The following is a 13,352-nucleotide window of genomic DNA, read 5'->3' on the forward strand; positions in this document are numbered from 1 at the left end:
AATTTATGGTTAGTGGCTATTTTTACTGTCCAATCATTAAAAGCACTGGCCTCATGTTTGATCACAGCATCTTCTAATACCAATGCTTTACTTGTGTCAAATGTTGTTTATTGCCATCATCAACCGCTGAAAGGCACAGGTTTTTTGATTGTTTATTTCAAGTTTTGCTCACCAACAGTGAAGATAACAACCACATGCAGGTGGTAATAAACAAGTTATAAAACATGGCTAAAGTGGATCACAGAAGGAAGTTTTAAAAAACTAATTGAAATATACTTTTTCAATACAGTGCTGAAATAGTTGGTTTCAAAAAGTGAATAATTTTGTCTGATACAGAGGGTTAATTATAGGGTTCTATAATGGTTTACAACTGTAATTAAGCAAAAATGAAAATGACAAATCTACACTGAAGATTGTATAAAAATCACTTCAATTTTAAAGGACTACCTTGGTAATTGCTTTATAATTATTTACAGCATCGTCAACAGCACGCTCTATGTCATCCATGAGATTATCTGTAGAACCTCTTATTATCACTGTAGATATCCTGGAGTCTTTACTGTCTGTAGCAGAAAATAGATTTTATTTAAATAAAACTATCATAAACAAACTTCAAAAAAAAAAAACATTATTGCAATTTATTTTTGTGTTGTTTCATATTCGAAAAAAGGTCACAACAATGTTTATTGGGTTATCTTTCTATACATTAAAATAATTTTCCTCCTAGTGATTTTTATTTAGCCAATGGGAAAAGAGGGATGCGGGTTACATGGTAATACGTAACAAATACTAAAATATGCAACAGAAGCTTTTACTGTGGTAAAACCAGCTTCTGTTTTAGCGTGCATGGCCATGCTAGATAAACTTTGTGCATGCACTTTATCTAGAATGACCGTGCGGTACCATTATTGATTTCCATATTTACGTATTTATGTATTCATAGCTGAGGAAGAGACACATACACACAGCATCAAAAAAGTTCTGTAAGTATTTTATTTTATCAAAATAAGTGAGTGCAGCCCACTAGTTATTATTATTTTTTATTATTAAACAGCATACTGAAGTTTTCATAGCATATTACAAAACTGGCAACCCTGAAACCAGAAAAATAAAGTGGATATGAGTATGCAACTTTCAAAGAGAAGTTGGGGGGGGGGTGTATTCTTGTTATAAAAGACTCAAAATAGCCTAGGATAAGGCAACTAGAACCTCATGCTGAGGAAGGAGAATTTAATATTAATTATGTAAGAGAAACGTAAACTGTAACCCTCAGAGAGCTAATGGCACACACTACAAGATTCAGTATTGGTAGTGACAATGATACAAGAATATCACCTGTCCATATTCTTTAATAGTTTGTCTAGTTCTTCCTTGAATTTATTCAAACTACACAGTTCTATAACACCAGATGGAAGTCTACTCCAACAAACAATTACTTGTTGGCTGAAGGGAAATTTCTACATATCGATCCTGCAGTCACCCTTCCTCAATTTGAATTTATGCCCCCTTTCCCCCATGTATAGTCTGAGCAAGAGGCAGGATTACATCAGCATTGAGTTTACTCAATCCATTTAAAGCCTTAAATGCCTCAATCAGTAATCCTTGCAGGTGCCTAGTCTCCAGATGCTGCATTTTTCAGAACCAAGGCCTTCCCTGGTGAGAACACACCCATTTGTTTCCCTCTATCTATTTGCTCTTCTTTGCATCCATTCCAACAGATTCACATCCTTCCAAAAATGAGGCTTCTAGAGCTGTATGCATTACTCAAGATGCAGCCTAACCTTATGCTGGGGAGAATTTAATACTGAAGGAGGTAATTATCCTTAAACAAGGATAATCACCTCCTTATCCTTGTTAACAAAATTCCTGTATATATCATAAACAAAACTTAATGAGTTGTCCTGGAAGCTTGTCTGCACTGCTCAGAGAACTTCATATCTGGCTGCACAATTACCCTTAGATATTTTTCATGTTAATATGGGATTAATGTCATCCATAGGCAGTATCATACATTTTTCAATGTTAAACTTCATTTGCCACTTCTCAAGCTCATCTGTCTAATTTTTCAGAAATTTTTACAATTTTTGCAAAAAAGATCTTTTTGCAGTAGTATACCCAATTACTGTCATTAACCACACCACACTACCAAACCTTGCATCAACAGCAAACTTAGATATCAAACCTGATATGCCTTTATCAACATTATTAATTTACACAGAAAACAGCAATGGAGCCAGCATGAAACCCTGTGGTAATCCACTAATATCATTATCCCATGAAGAGCTACTACTCTCTTCTTCCACCCAGAAGTTTCAGAATTTCTGTACTGGATATCAAGCAATTACTATTACACTTAATGACTAATGGGAAAATGAAGTAGACTCTGCCTGACAGTTCAAAAAATTCTGACATTTCAAACTCAACTCTAGATTTTCTTTTCCTTAGATAATATTTCCATTTTTTTTTTTTTTTTTTTTTTTTTTTTTTTTTTTTAATCTATCATTAAAAATTTGCAATGATTTGTGATTGCTTCTAGTAGTCAACTACAATAAAAATATTTGTCAATTTAATAAATAATGCTAAAGCCAATGCCGTGTTAAAATACAAAATGCAACTTTTAGTTGAAAGGTGGGCATATAATGTGATATATTTTCTGATAGTGGATTGAATACTGCTTGATCATAGGTCAACAAATTAACCTTCAGTCGAATGCTCTCCATTTCATAATGTGAATGGTTGCAAAGGGCATCTTAGACACCTTACTTTCAGGCATGTTCACAAATGCATAAACAACTATTAGTTCATCTGATTGCTATCCATCCACTCATCTGTGCTTAAGAATTTGAATCTCATTGAAAATTAAATTTTATATTTAGCTCTTTTAGAAACATTAATCAGTCAAAATTTCATTAAAACTAAACCAATAGAAATCTAATGTTTTAAACATATCTCAGGTTACATTCAACAGATTTCATTAAATTTCATCTAATTAGAATGCTACATAAAATGACTTGCTGACTTATGTGAACACATAAGTCAGCAAGTTATTTTCTCTAAAAAGTTTCTGCTAGTTTCTTCTGGGACTTCTTAGCTAAACCTAAATAAGCTAAAGTTTTTAAAAATTCTTATAAAAAGACTATTGCCACATTATTTTTCATATGGCCTGTGAAAGGTGCTGAAGGTAGGAAAACCCTTTTTTCTGGGAAATGTTTGAAAATTACTGGTATGGCTCATCCACAACTGCTTCTGAAGGAAAGGTAGGTGGACTAGATATATATCTTGTATTTGCTCAACTTGTTACAGGTATAAATAGACTATTTAAAAGAAAGAATCTGTTTCATTAAAAAATATATTTAATTAAAAATAATGGTGCCCAATTTTTTTAAATACCTCATGATTCTAAGAGTATTGACCCAGATTCAAAATTAATTAAGCATATTTATTATTGTTAAGGGGCAGAGAATTTCATTTTGTAAACATAAGGCACAAATAACATACCTTGTTTGAAAACGACTACTGGGGTATCTCCCACCTCATCAACATATACTCTATCACAGAATCCAGTTTCTTCAGGTGTAGGAGGAGTCTGAAAACAAGCATAAAGAATTATATATTATTAATTATACATCATTAATATATTAAAATATATCTCTGCTCTACTTTAAGGAATTATAATAATCCCCGATTGCTCTTGAGGTTTCAAATAATACATTTTCACAAAGAACGACAGCAATTCATTAAATGATGTCTTAGCAAAACTTTTCAAAGCAATAAATAAATGAAAAATAATACTCAGTTCACTAAATATAGAAATTTGCATTTCATAATTACTGAATGGAATGAAGCATGGGAGATTTTAAGACGCATGACCTACAGTACTGATATCAATCACAGTCACAAGATGACAACCCTTGCACCATCAGATGGAATTTATTGTGAAATGACCGTACCAATTTCCTGATCTGTAGATCGAGATGTGAGAAGGGTGAGGGATCAAAAATATACCATAATAAATTAAAACTACCAAAAACAGTATAATGAAGAAGGAAACTAAAACTCTTGTGATCAGATTGGGAATAGTGAATTTTGGTTTGTTGGAAAACAAACCGAAACCAACTTGAAGAACCATCATCACACTGTCATGCAGCATTTAAACAGTTTGAGGAAGGTGCTGGATCTGAGCAAAGGACAGATAATAATCCACATGTGGATGCCAAAAAAACTAAATGAAACCCTGTGTAGATCAACTATGAAATCTGCAGTGAACACAAAAAATTTTCACATACCTCCTTAATTGACAAAACAGTACAATATCTAAGGAAGTGTATTTAGTTCAGTTACTGTGGCACTGTCTCATAAAAATTCAGTTGTACCAACTGACTTCAGAAACCTTACAAATGTTATCCAGCGATGGCATTTCTGATCACTATATAACATTTGTAAGGCTTCTTTCTATGTCTCAAATAAATAAAAATTTCATAAACCTCAGTATTATCCGCTTAATTTGCATTAAATACCTGTAATTTAGCCTGAGGTTCAACACCTTCCAAAGTAAGAATACATCTGCTTTTATATTGCTATGACAAACATTATATGTGGAGATTATGAATGACAAACCATTAACTGCAACTGGCATTTTTTAAGCCTATATCACTTAGACAATATGCACTGCTTCTCAAGAAACCTGAAGAAATATCTAAGCAAACAAAACAAAATAAAATACCATTTGCTATTAAGGCAAACTTCCATACTTTAAATGTAAAATATGTTAAAGAAGGTATATGTCCTTCCTCAACAACAAAGTTGCTTACAATGTAGTGTGCCCATGGTGCTATTCCTCTTTTCAAGGCTTAACCTGCTGTACACTGTTTAAAAGGATTACGTACCATAAAAATTCAGTAAATGCAAAATGTGCAGGTACCCTTGAGTTTGCCAATCACTCTATTACTTCTGGCCACTTTTCTTTTGAAGAAATTGCAATTTTAGACTTTTCCAACTAATTATTATAATTTATTAATACTTGAAACTTTTACACATGAGAATCAGTAAAAATTCTATTAATATCTTTTGATCACTCATTACTTCTGACATATGAAATTTTATCAATATGAGAAACCGTGCAGGTCTTTGCATCAAGGGATCCATGATAGAAATTAGTGTTTGAGAATTTTTACAGGGCTGATGTAGTAGTAGTAGTAGTGGCATGTGATGCAAGAGGGCAAGTGTATGAGCTTATGAAACATCAGCCAAAAAAAAAAAAAAAATCACACCATTCCCTCCAAATGCCTGTCCAGTTCCTCCTTAAATTTATTTAACCTATCAACTACCACAACGACAGATGGAAGTTTGTTCCAGCAATTAACAACCCGCTGGCTAGAGGCAAATTTCCGCACATCTATTCTACATCTGTCTTTTCTTAATCTGAATTTATGCCCCCTTAGGTTCGTAATCTGAACAAGTGGAAGGATCCCATCAGAATTCAGCATGCTGAACCCATTCAAGGTCTTATACACCTCAATGAGATCACCGCGCAGGTGCCTAGTCTCTAGCCACTGCAATTTGCAGAACTTAAGTCACTCTTGGTAAGAGGATCCCTTCTGCATTGCTCAGAAAACTTCATATCTGACTGCACAATTACTCCCAGGTCTTTTTCATTTTCTACCACCTTAAGTGTAGTACCACACAGTTGGTACGTTTCTCTGGGGTTACTTCTACCCATATGCAGTACTTTGCATTTGTCAAGGTTAAACTTCACTTGCCACTTCTTAGCCCATCTGCCCAAATTATCTAGATCCTGTTGCAGTAGCACACTGCCATTACTGTCATTAACAACCCTGCCAACCTTTGTATCATCTGCAAATTTCGACATTAAGCTTGATATACCTTCATCAATATCATTGATAAATATACAAAACAACAGTGGACCTAACACCGAACCCTGTGGGACTCCACTAATAACATTAGTCCCCGAAGAGCAGCACCCATTAATTACCACCCTCTGTCTTCTCCCACTCAACCATCCTTTTATCCATTGTAGCAACTTACCCTTAATACCATTCTGCTCCAATTTGTACAATAGTTTTCCATGCGCAACAATGTCAAAAGCTTTCATGAAATCCAAATATATGATATCAAAATTATTTTTTGCATCCAGTTCCTTTGTAACCACATCATAATATCCTATCAAATTTGTCAGACAAGACTTTCCCTTAACAAACCCATGCTGTGTCTGAATTATTGCTGCAGTCTTGTCTAGATGATCCTGCAATGCATCTTTAACCAGTGACTCCATTATTTTACCCGGAACAGAAGTTAAACTAACTGGTCTGTAATTACTCGTGTCACCCTTCGATCCCCCTTTGTGAATAGGGACATTTGCACATCTCCAGTCCGTGGGGACCTCCCCTGAATCCAAGGATGCTCTCATAATTATGGCTAAGGGTTTGTTTAGTTGCTTTGCCGCCTCCTTTAATATAACTGGATAGATCCCATCCACCACAGGTGCTTTTCTTATGTTTAACTTCAACAATTTCTCCTCCACTTTGCTCTCAGTTATTACAAAATAATTAAGCACCCTGCTATAATTTGATAACCTTCTGCCATTTTCAAACCTTAATAACTCCTCATGTGTGAATGTAGATGCAAAATATTCATTCAGTTTGTTTGCTATCTGAGAAGGATCGTCAACAGTCGAACCATCGATATCAAGTGGACCAATCAGATTCATCCCCTTCCCTTTAGAGTTTATATAAGTAAAGAAATCCTTGCTGTTTTTCTTAGCATCTTTTGCCAAAGATTTCTCGTAATCTGCCTTCGCCTGCCTAACCTCCTTTGTGATCTGATTACAGACTAGCTTATATCTGCCATAGGCTTCTGAGTCGCTTGATAATTTATATGCATCCCATGCATTTTTCTTCTCTGTCACGAGTCTCATTAGTTCATTTGATAACCATTTAGGCCTAAACCCTGAACAATATTTCTTAATAGGCATGAAACTTTTAGTAGCATCCACGATTAATTCCTTGAATGCTTCCCACTTAGAATTTACTGTTGGTAACATTGTCAGTTTATCCCACTGTACAGAATTTAAAAACTGTCTGAGACCACTGTACTCACTTTTACGTAAGCAAAAACCCTTTCCTTTACCCCTGATGGTAATTATATCTTTAAGTAAATTCCACATCAGTACACTGATCACTGCCACCTAGTGGTTCCTTTATCTGCAAATTCTTAATACACGAATGATCACTGCTGATAACCAGATCAAGAGTATTACCCTCTCTGGTTGCCTCTCGAACATGCTGCTGCACAAAACAATCATCCAATAAATCCACAAAAGTCTTACTAGTGTGTGAGTGACCAACCCACAAGTTCCAGTCAATATCTGGGAAGTTAAAATCCCCCATTATAAGACATTCTGATTTACTAGCCCACTCTATTTCTCTGTACAATTTTTCATTGTACTCATTTGAGTCATTAGGCCTATAACACATTCCTACTCTATTTTTGCTTTTGCAGTGCTTATGTCACACTAAACTGACTCAACAGTGCACTGTTCATCTATATCAACTGGATGCACTTCTTTTGATTTTATGTTTTTCTTAATTAACAGCATAACACCTCCTCCCTTCCTATCCTGTCTGTACACATTGTACTCCCCAAATTCCAGTTCTGCATTCCTTATATCTGTGTGACACCACGTCTCTGCTATCCCAACAATATCTGCCTTTGATGTCTTGACCAACACTTCAAATTCATCAAATTTATTTACTATACTTCTAGCATTGGTATACATGCAAGTATACATGCACTTATTCTTATTCCTAGTTACCCTAACACATCCCATATACCCCCCTGTTTCACAATGACTGCCATCAGTCCCTGAAACCCCCAGCACCCCTCACTCCAGGTCGCTACTTATTCTAATAGAAGTTGTGCAAGAATCACCTTCACCTCTGCCTGCGGCTACTTTTGACCTTTTAGTCTGTGAATCCCCCCAAGCTAGCAGTTTTCCGACCCACCTAACACTGCCTCGATAGCATCAGCAAATATTCTTGCACCCTTTCTATAAGTGTATCCCATCCCTGTAGAAGCAGTCTCTCCTGTTAACAAGCACAGACCATGCTGAAAAAAATTCTACCCCTTGAGCCTTGCACATTCCTTCCAGGGGCAAATTGATTGACAAGGCTCTCATCACATACTCCCTCCTATCGTGTCTAGGCAGAATTACAGACACTTTCAAATTTGACCCTAATTCATGACTTTTTTGCAACATTGACCTTGTTAAGTAAATCTGCAGATCTACTCTTAATGTCATTGATGCCAACGTGTACAAGATCACCTTTTGTGCCCTTAAAAGATGATATATGCTTTAGAACATCATCAACTTTTGCCCCTGGCAGACATACCCTGGTCCTGTTCCATCTATCCTTTTTACGCAATATATTCCCCACAATAGAGTCACCAACAATAACTAGTTCCTTTGGGACCCACAGTTTTACATAACCTTCTAACATCAAATTTTGAATTTAGGCGTACTGCCATAAGTCCATCATATTTGTTGAGATAATGCAAAGCTATGTCTCTTGAAGAACTGGTCACTGTGATTTCTGAAATTTCTCCCCCCCAAGGTTTCCCTTCTTTAGCAAGTATCTTCATTCATCTGTTGGGTTAAGTGCAGTGGGAGTTTCCTAGCTTGTTTCTAGCAACAGTGGTATCATACTTTAAGCAAGAGACCATGCTGCTGTTTTCCCTAAGTGAGTGTAGGCTTCTGTTTATTTATTTCTGAAATTTTATAATTTTATTTTTAAACAGAAAAACTGCAAATTTTTTCTAACCAAACATAACTTAAAAAAAAAAAAAAGTTAAAAGGCAAAAAATGCAGATGACTTAAACTAAATTAAAATAAGGATAACCATATCAAAGAGAAATAGAAAAAGTAATGTATCACTCATACTATCTGTATCTAAATAGACTAAAATTGGGAGGGGAAGAAAAAAAAAAAAAAAACACCACGGCATGATCAAATGATGTGAAAAATTAAAACACTATATACCATGTTATTGGGATAACAGATTTATGTTGTATATTTGCATTTTGGTTTGGTTTGTCAATTGGGCCATTGGCATCTAATTTATATTTTGTTTTAAGACATTTTCTGTTTATGTTGCTTGTCTTGTCTCACATTAGGGCAACCTCAGCTGTTTTGCTGTGAGTAATACAAGGCAGAAATGCATATTTGGGAATTTCACAAGGCCAATGCCTCTTGAAGAAATGATCATTGTGGTGCCCCTAAACTTGCTATCCTTTTTAAGGTTTTTGCTTCTTTAGTGGATGATTGCATTAAGAGACAAGTGGAGTGCAGCTTGTTTCTGGCAGCAGCTGCACCACACTTTAAGCAGGAAACTTGCTGCTGTGGTTGAGTATAGGTATCTGCTTATTTATTTTTGAAGTTTTAATTTTTATATTTATTCATATGTAGGTGGCAGTTGGAACCTCTTTAACATTACTGGTTGCTGTTTGCAACTAACCCTTCAGCATGGTATGATCGTATTTTATTTTACAAATGACAAATGACTTGATCATGCTTACCTTAGGTATTGCTTCAGGTTTCTCAAGAAACAGTCTGCATTGTCTAAGGGATAATTTTACAACTGCTAATAGCAGGCTTAAAAAATGCAAAATGCAATTAATGGTTTGTGTATTCATAATCTCCATATAGTATTTGTCACAGTTACACCAGAGGAGATGTATCCTGAATTTGGAAGGTGTGAAACCTTCAACTAAATCATAGGTAATCAACACTAATAAATCTAAGCAATTATTTTTATTTTGTTAAATGAGAAATTTAGTGAACAAAATCAGATTCCACATAATTTAACTATAAAAATTAAATATTTATTACTCACCATTCTGGGCAGAGCAATGGCACCCACAGTTTTACATAACCTTCTAACGTCAAATTTTGAATTTAGGCGTACTGCCATAAGTCCATATTTGTTGAGATAATGCAAAGCCATATCTCCAAACTTGCCACCAGATACTACAACTTTAACGCCTGTATCAACTATAGATCTGATGTGCTAGGGAGAAAAAATCATATATAATAAGCACACTAAAAAATATGAAGGTATATTTCATAAAGCCTGCTTACCAACAATCAACCTAAAAGTTAGTTATTAAATTATGCTTAATAAAAGTTAATGCAAAATGCATCCTTTTAGGCTGCCTGCATTTTTGATACATATAACTTTTTTATTCCTATAATTTTTGCTGTAAAAATAAAATACATAGTTTTCTCATACAACAGATAATTACACAAACATCCAAATATGGCTCCTTTGATAAAAGGAATCATGTGCATATTTGAAATGTGTAAATGTTCTTCAACAATGGCAAGCATGCTATCCACCAATATTTTCAACATATCAACCTTCTGACAGTAATCCCATGGTCTTCACACCCAATAGCAAGCTGCTTTGACATAACTCTGAGTACTTAATGTACCAAAAGCTTAATGACCTATAAAATAAATTTGCAAATTGAAGATTACCTTGTCCTATGTATTTAGCAAAAATCAGAGGATTTTAACTCCTGTAAATAATGCTATAGTCTTGATATTAAGGCAAAAAATTTTGGTATCCACACATATCCTCGAGAAGCACTATTTTAAAACAACTTCACTGTAAAGCTATTTTGTTATTTTCTTGAAATACGAGATACTGCCTTGAAACTCAGTATGAGAAAACTTACTGGTTTCTCATCAGATAGTGGGTGGTCTCAATTAGCTATTCTTAATGACCTGTGAATAATGGAAGTGTTATGTGAGTTTCCATTCAGTACCTTCTTTCTCTCAGGCGCCTCCGTAGCCAGGTGGGAAGGAGCAGCAGTGCGTAGCACACGCTTCTTGATTAGACCGGGGTTCGAGCCCGTTACCACCAAATACGGAGGATGCGGAAAGGTCAGGGAATGACCACCGCATATCCCGAGCAATATGGCCTTAGTTGCTAATGCTCCTAAAAACCAAATAACAAAACAAAACAACAACCTTCTTTCTCACGTTATCCGACTAAAAAACTTAGATTAGGCAGTGGATCACTGACTGTCACTTTTTTCTTTCCCTCCCACCCCCACTATTCCTTTCTGAATAACCCTAACACATTTTCCTTCTTCCAGTTGCTCTCTATCCACAATTTCTTTGGTCATTCTCTAGGTTTATTGTCATCTAAGCTTCAATTCCAATGCCCTTTTCGATATTCTTTGATCCTCCATCCTGCTGTCATGTTTGAATTACCTTCACCACATTTTTTAAATTTGATCTCTTCTAAGTTTTTCCTTCCAGTCCTTATACTGTCACTCCTTTTCTTTCTATTCTATTCTATTTTTTTCCCACCATGGTGCTTGGGGATTTCATTTCTTAGACCTATACCCTGCCCTCCTATTACAGTCCATGTTCCTGCAGCATATATTAGAATTGGGAGGAAATAAGTTTTACACAGGGATTCTTTGCAAGGCACTTCCTTGGAACTTCTCTTGCCAGGCCAGCTCTCTTATGCTTTTGGTAGAAGCAAATACCTGCTGGACATTCTTCTCATTTCCTTCCTGTGTCATTTCATTCCCCAGGTAATTGAAATTCTCCTTTCAGGTTGACTTTGCCTCTTCCTTTTCTAGTGCTTATCTCATTAGCATGGTTTTACTTTATCTTTATTAATTTTCATGCCCCTATCCTTGATTTCACTATTAGTAGCAAGCATCAAGAATGCTGAATGTTTGCTACTGTGTAGCCTTTCGTTGACTTATTTATTTCATCTATAATGATACTCTTACCGCTCCTCTATTAGTCATCTCTTGCAGAGAATAGCTCCATCTCTTGTAAATCATACTGTTTTTCTTCCAGATGACTTCTGAAACATTGGGATCACACTGTTACTCTTATAATTTTCACATTTCTTCATTTTTAGGCACATTTGCATACATACATATATATGTATCGATCGATATATATATATATATATATCAATCCATTTTCTTCATAATATTTATCCATCTGCATATAACAACTTGACTCCCAGCAGATGGATTTTCATGAAATTTTGTTTGGGCCTTTTAAAAATATTTGTTGAGTCATTCCAAAATTAAGATCTGACAAACAGAAATCTAACAATTATTAAACGATTATTATTTTTTTCCCTCCATGTAATTTGTATGGAAAAAAATAAATATGTACATTAAATGTAGTTTTAATATAGTATTATTAGCTTCAAACAGTTTGTGCACACTTTGCATGTACGTAAGCTTTGTGAACATGGTGTCACTTATGAAGAGATTAGAAGTCTGCACGAGCCCGGGTCTGGCCCTTGGGCCCATGCAGTAACACAAAGGATGTTCAGGCTTGGCTCGGGTACAAATAATCATAATGAATTGTTAATTCAAACATTTTGGACTTTTCCGGGCTATTTCTTACATACACTGGTGTTCAAAGGAAGTGCATCACCCCTTAAAATTGTAACTGTCACCCGAATAACGTAAGTATATGGCAATATTTCTTACATATTGCATCAGATAAGATTGACATGTATAGGTGATGATGTAATATTGCATCAGCTGTTACTTTCAGCTATATAAGCACGTTCTGCAAGAATTGACGCCACAAAGAAAGAGTGCTATTGTTGCTTTACACGAGGAAGGATGTTCTTCCCTTCATACTGCTTATAGTGTCTTGTAATCATTCAACAGTGAGTAGATTTCTTTCCAAACTCATGAATACTGCTTCTGCTGATAGGAAAAAAGGAGCCAGACGGCAAATGGCATTGAAAGGATACAGGGGATGTCAAAATTTTCAGATGATATCAAAATTGGGAGAGTGATTAATGACCACCACCAAGCAAACACTATTGGAAGTAGTTAAACACTCCTTCAGAATGACTTAGTAGGCTTCAGAGATGGTCAGTAAAGTGGCAGCTATATTTTAATGATGCAAAATGCAAGATTTTATGCTTGGGAAATAATCACAATATAATGATTCATAGGACATTTGGTTCTAGAGATAAGGAATTCATTATGCCACTGTATGGGGCAATGGTAAGACTACACTTCATTCAAGTACTGTGTACTAAGTTATGGATACTATCTAAAGAAAGTCATCAAACTTCTTGAAGAGGTCCAAAGAGGGGCAATGTGTTGGTAAATCTGAAAACAGCACCTATATGAGTAAATACTTCAAATATGTGGGATACAGAGCTTGGCAACTAGGCACCTTAGAGAGGATCTCATTGAGGCCTATAAGGCCATGAGAGCAGATAGTAAAATTATTCAAGGAGAAATTTTCAATTATAAATGATGCTAGAACTAGG

The 13,352-nt window shown here is 35.3% G+C and overlaps 1 protein-coding gene across 1 annotated transcript in view; it reads right to left on the reverse strand.

Annotated features, from left to right (window-relative positions):
* The window catches only part of CCT8 (chaperonin containing TCP1 subunit 8), a 120,166-nt gene that overhangs the window by 27,474 nt on the left and 79,340 nt on the right, over nucleotides 1–13,352 (reverse strand). The window contains exons 10-12 of the mRNA XM_090379859.1: nucleotides 9,909–10,082; nucleotides 3,499–3,586; nucleotides 448–563 (exon numbers count right to left, since the gene is read on the reverse strand). Coding sequence (XP_090235985.1) covers nucleotides 448–563; nucleotides 3,499–3,586; nucleotides 9,909–10,082 — 378 coding nt within the window. The remainder of the gene's footprint in view (nucleotides 1–447; nucleotides 564–3,498; nucleotides 3,587–9,908; nucleotides 10,083–13,352) is intronic.

Source organism: Mastigoproctus giganteus, chromosome 8, assembly GCF_048544385.1.
Source record: "Mastigoproctus giganteus isolate SK-2022 chromosome 8, ASM4854438v1, whole genome shotgun sequence".
NCBI classification, from domain to species: Eukaryota; Metazoa; Arthropoda; class Arachnida; order Uropygi; family Thelyphonidae; genus Mastigoproctus; species Mastigoproctus giganteus.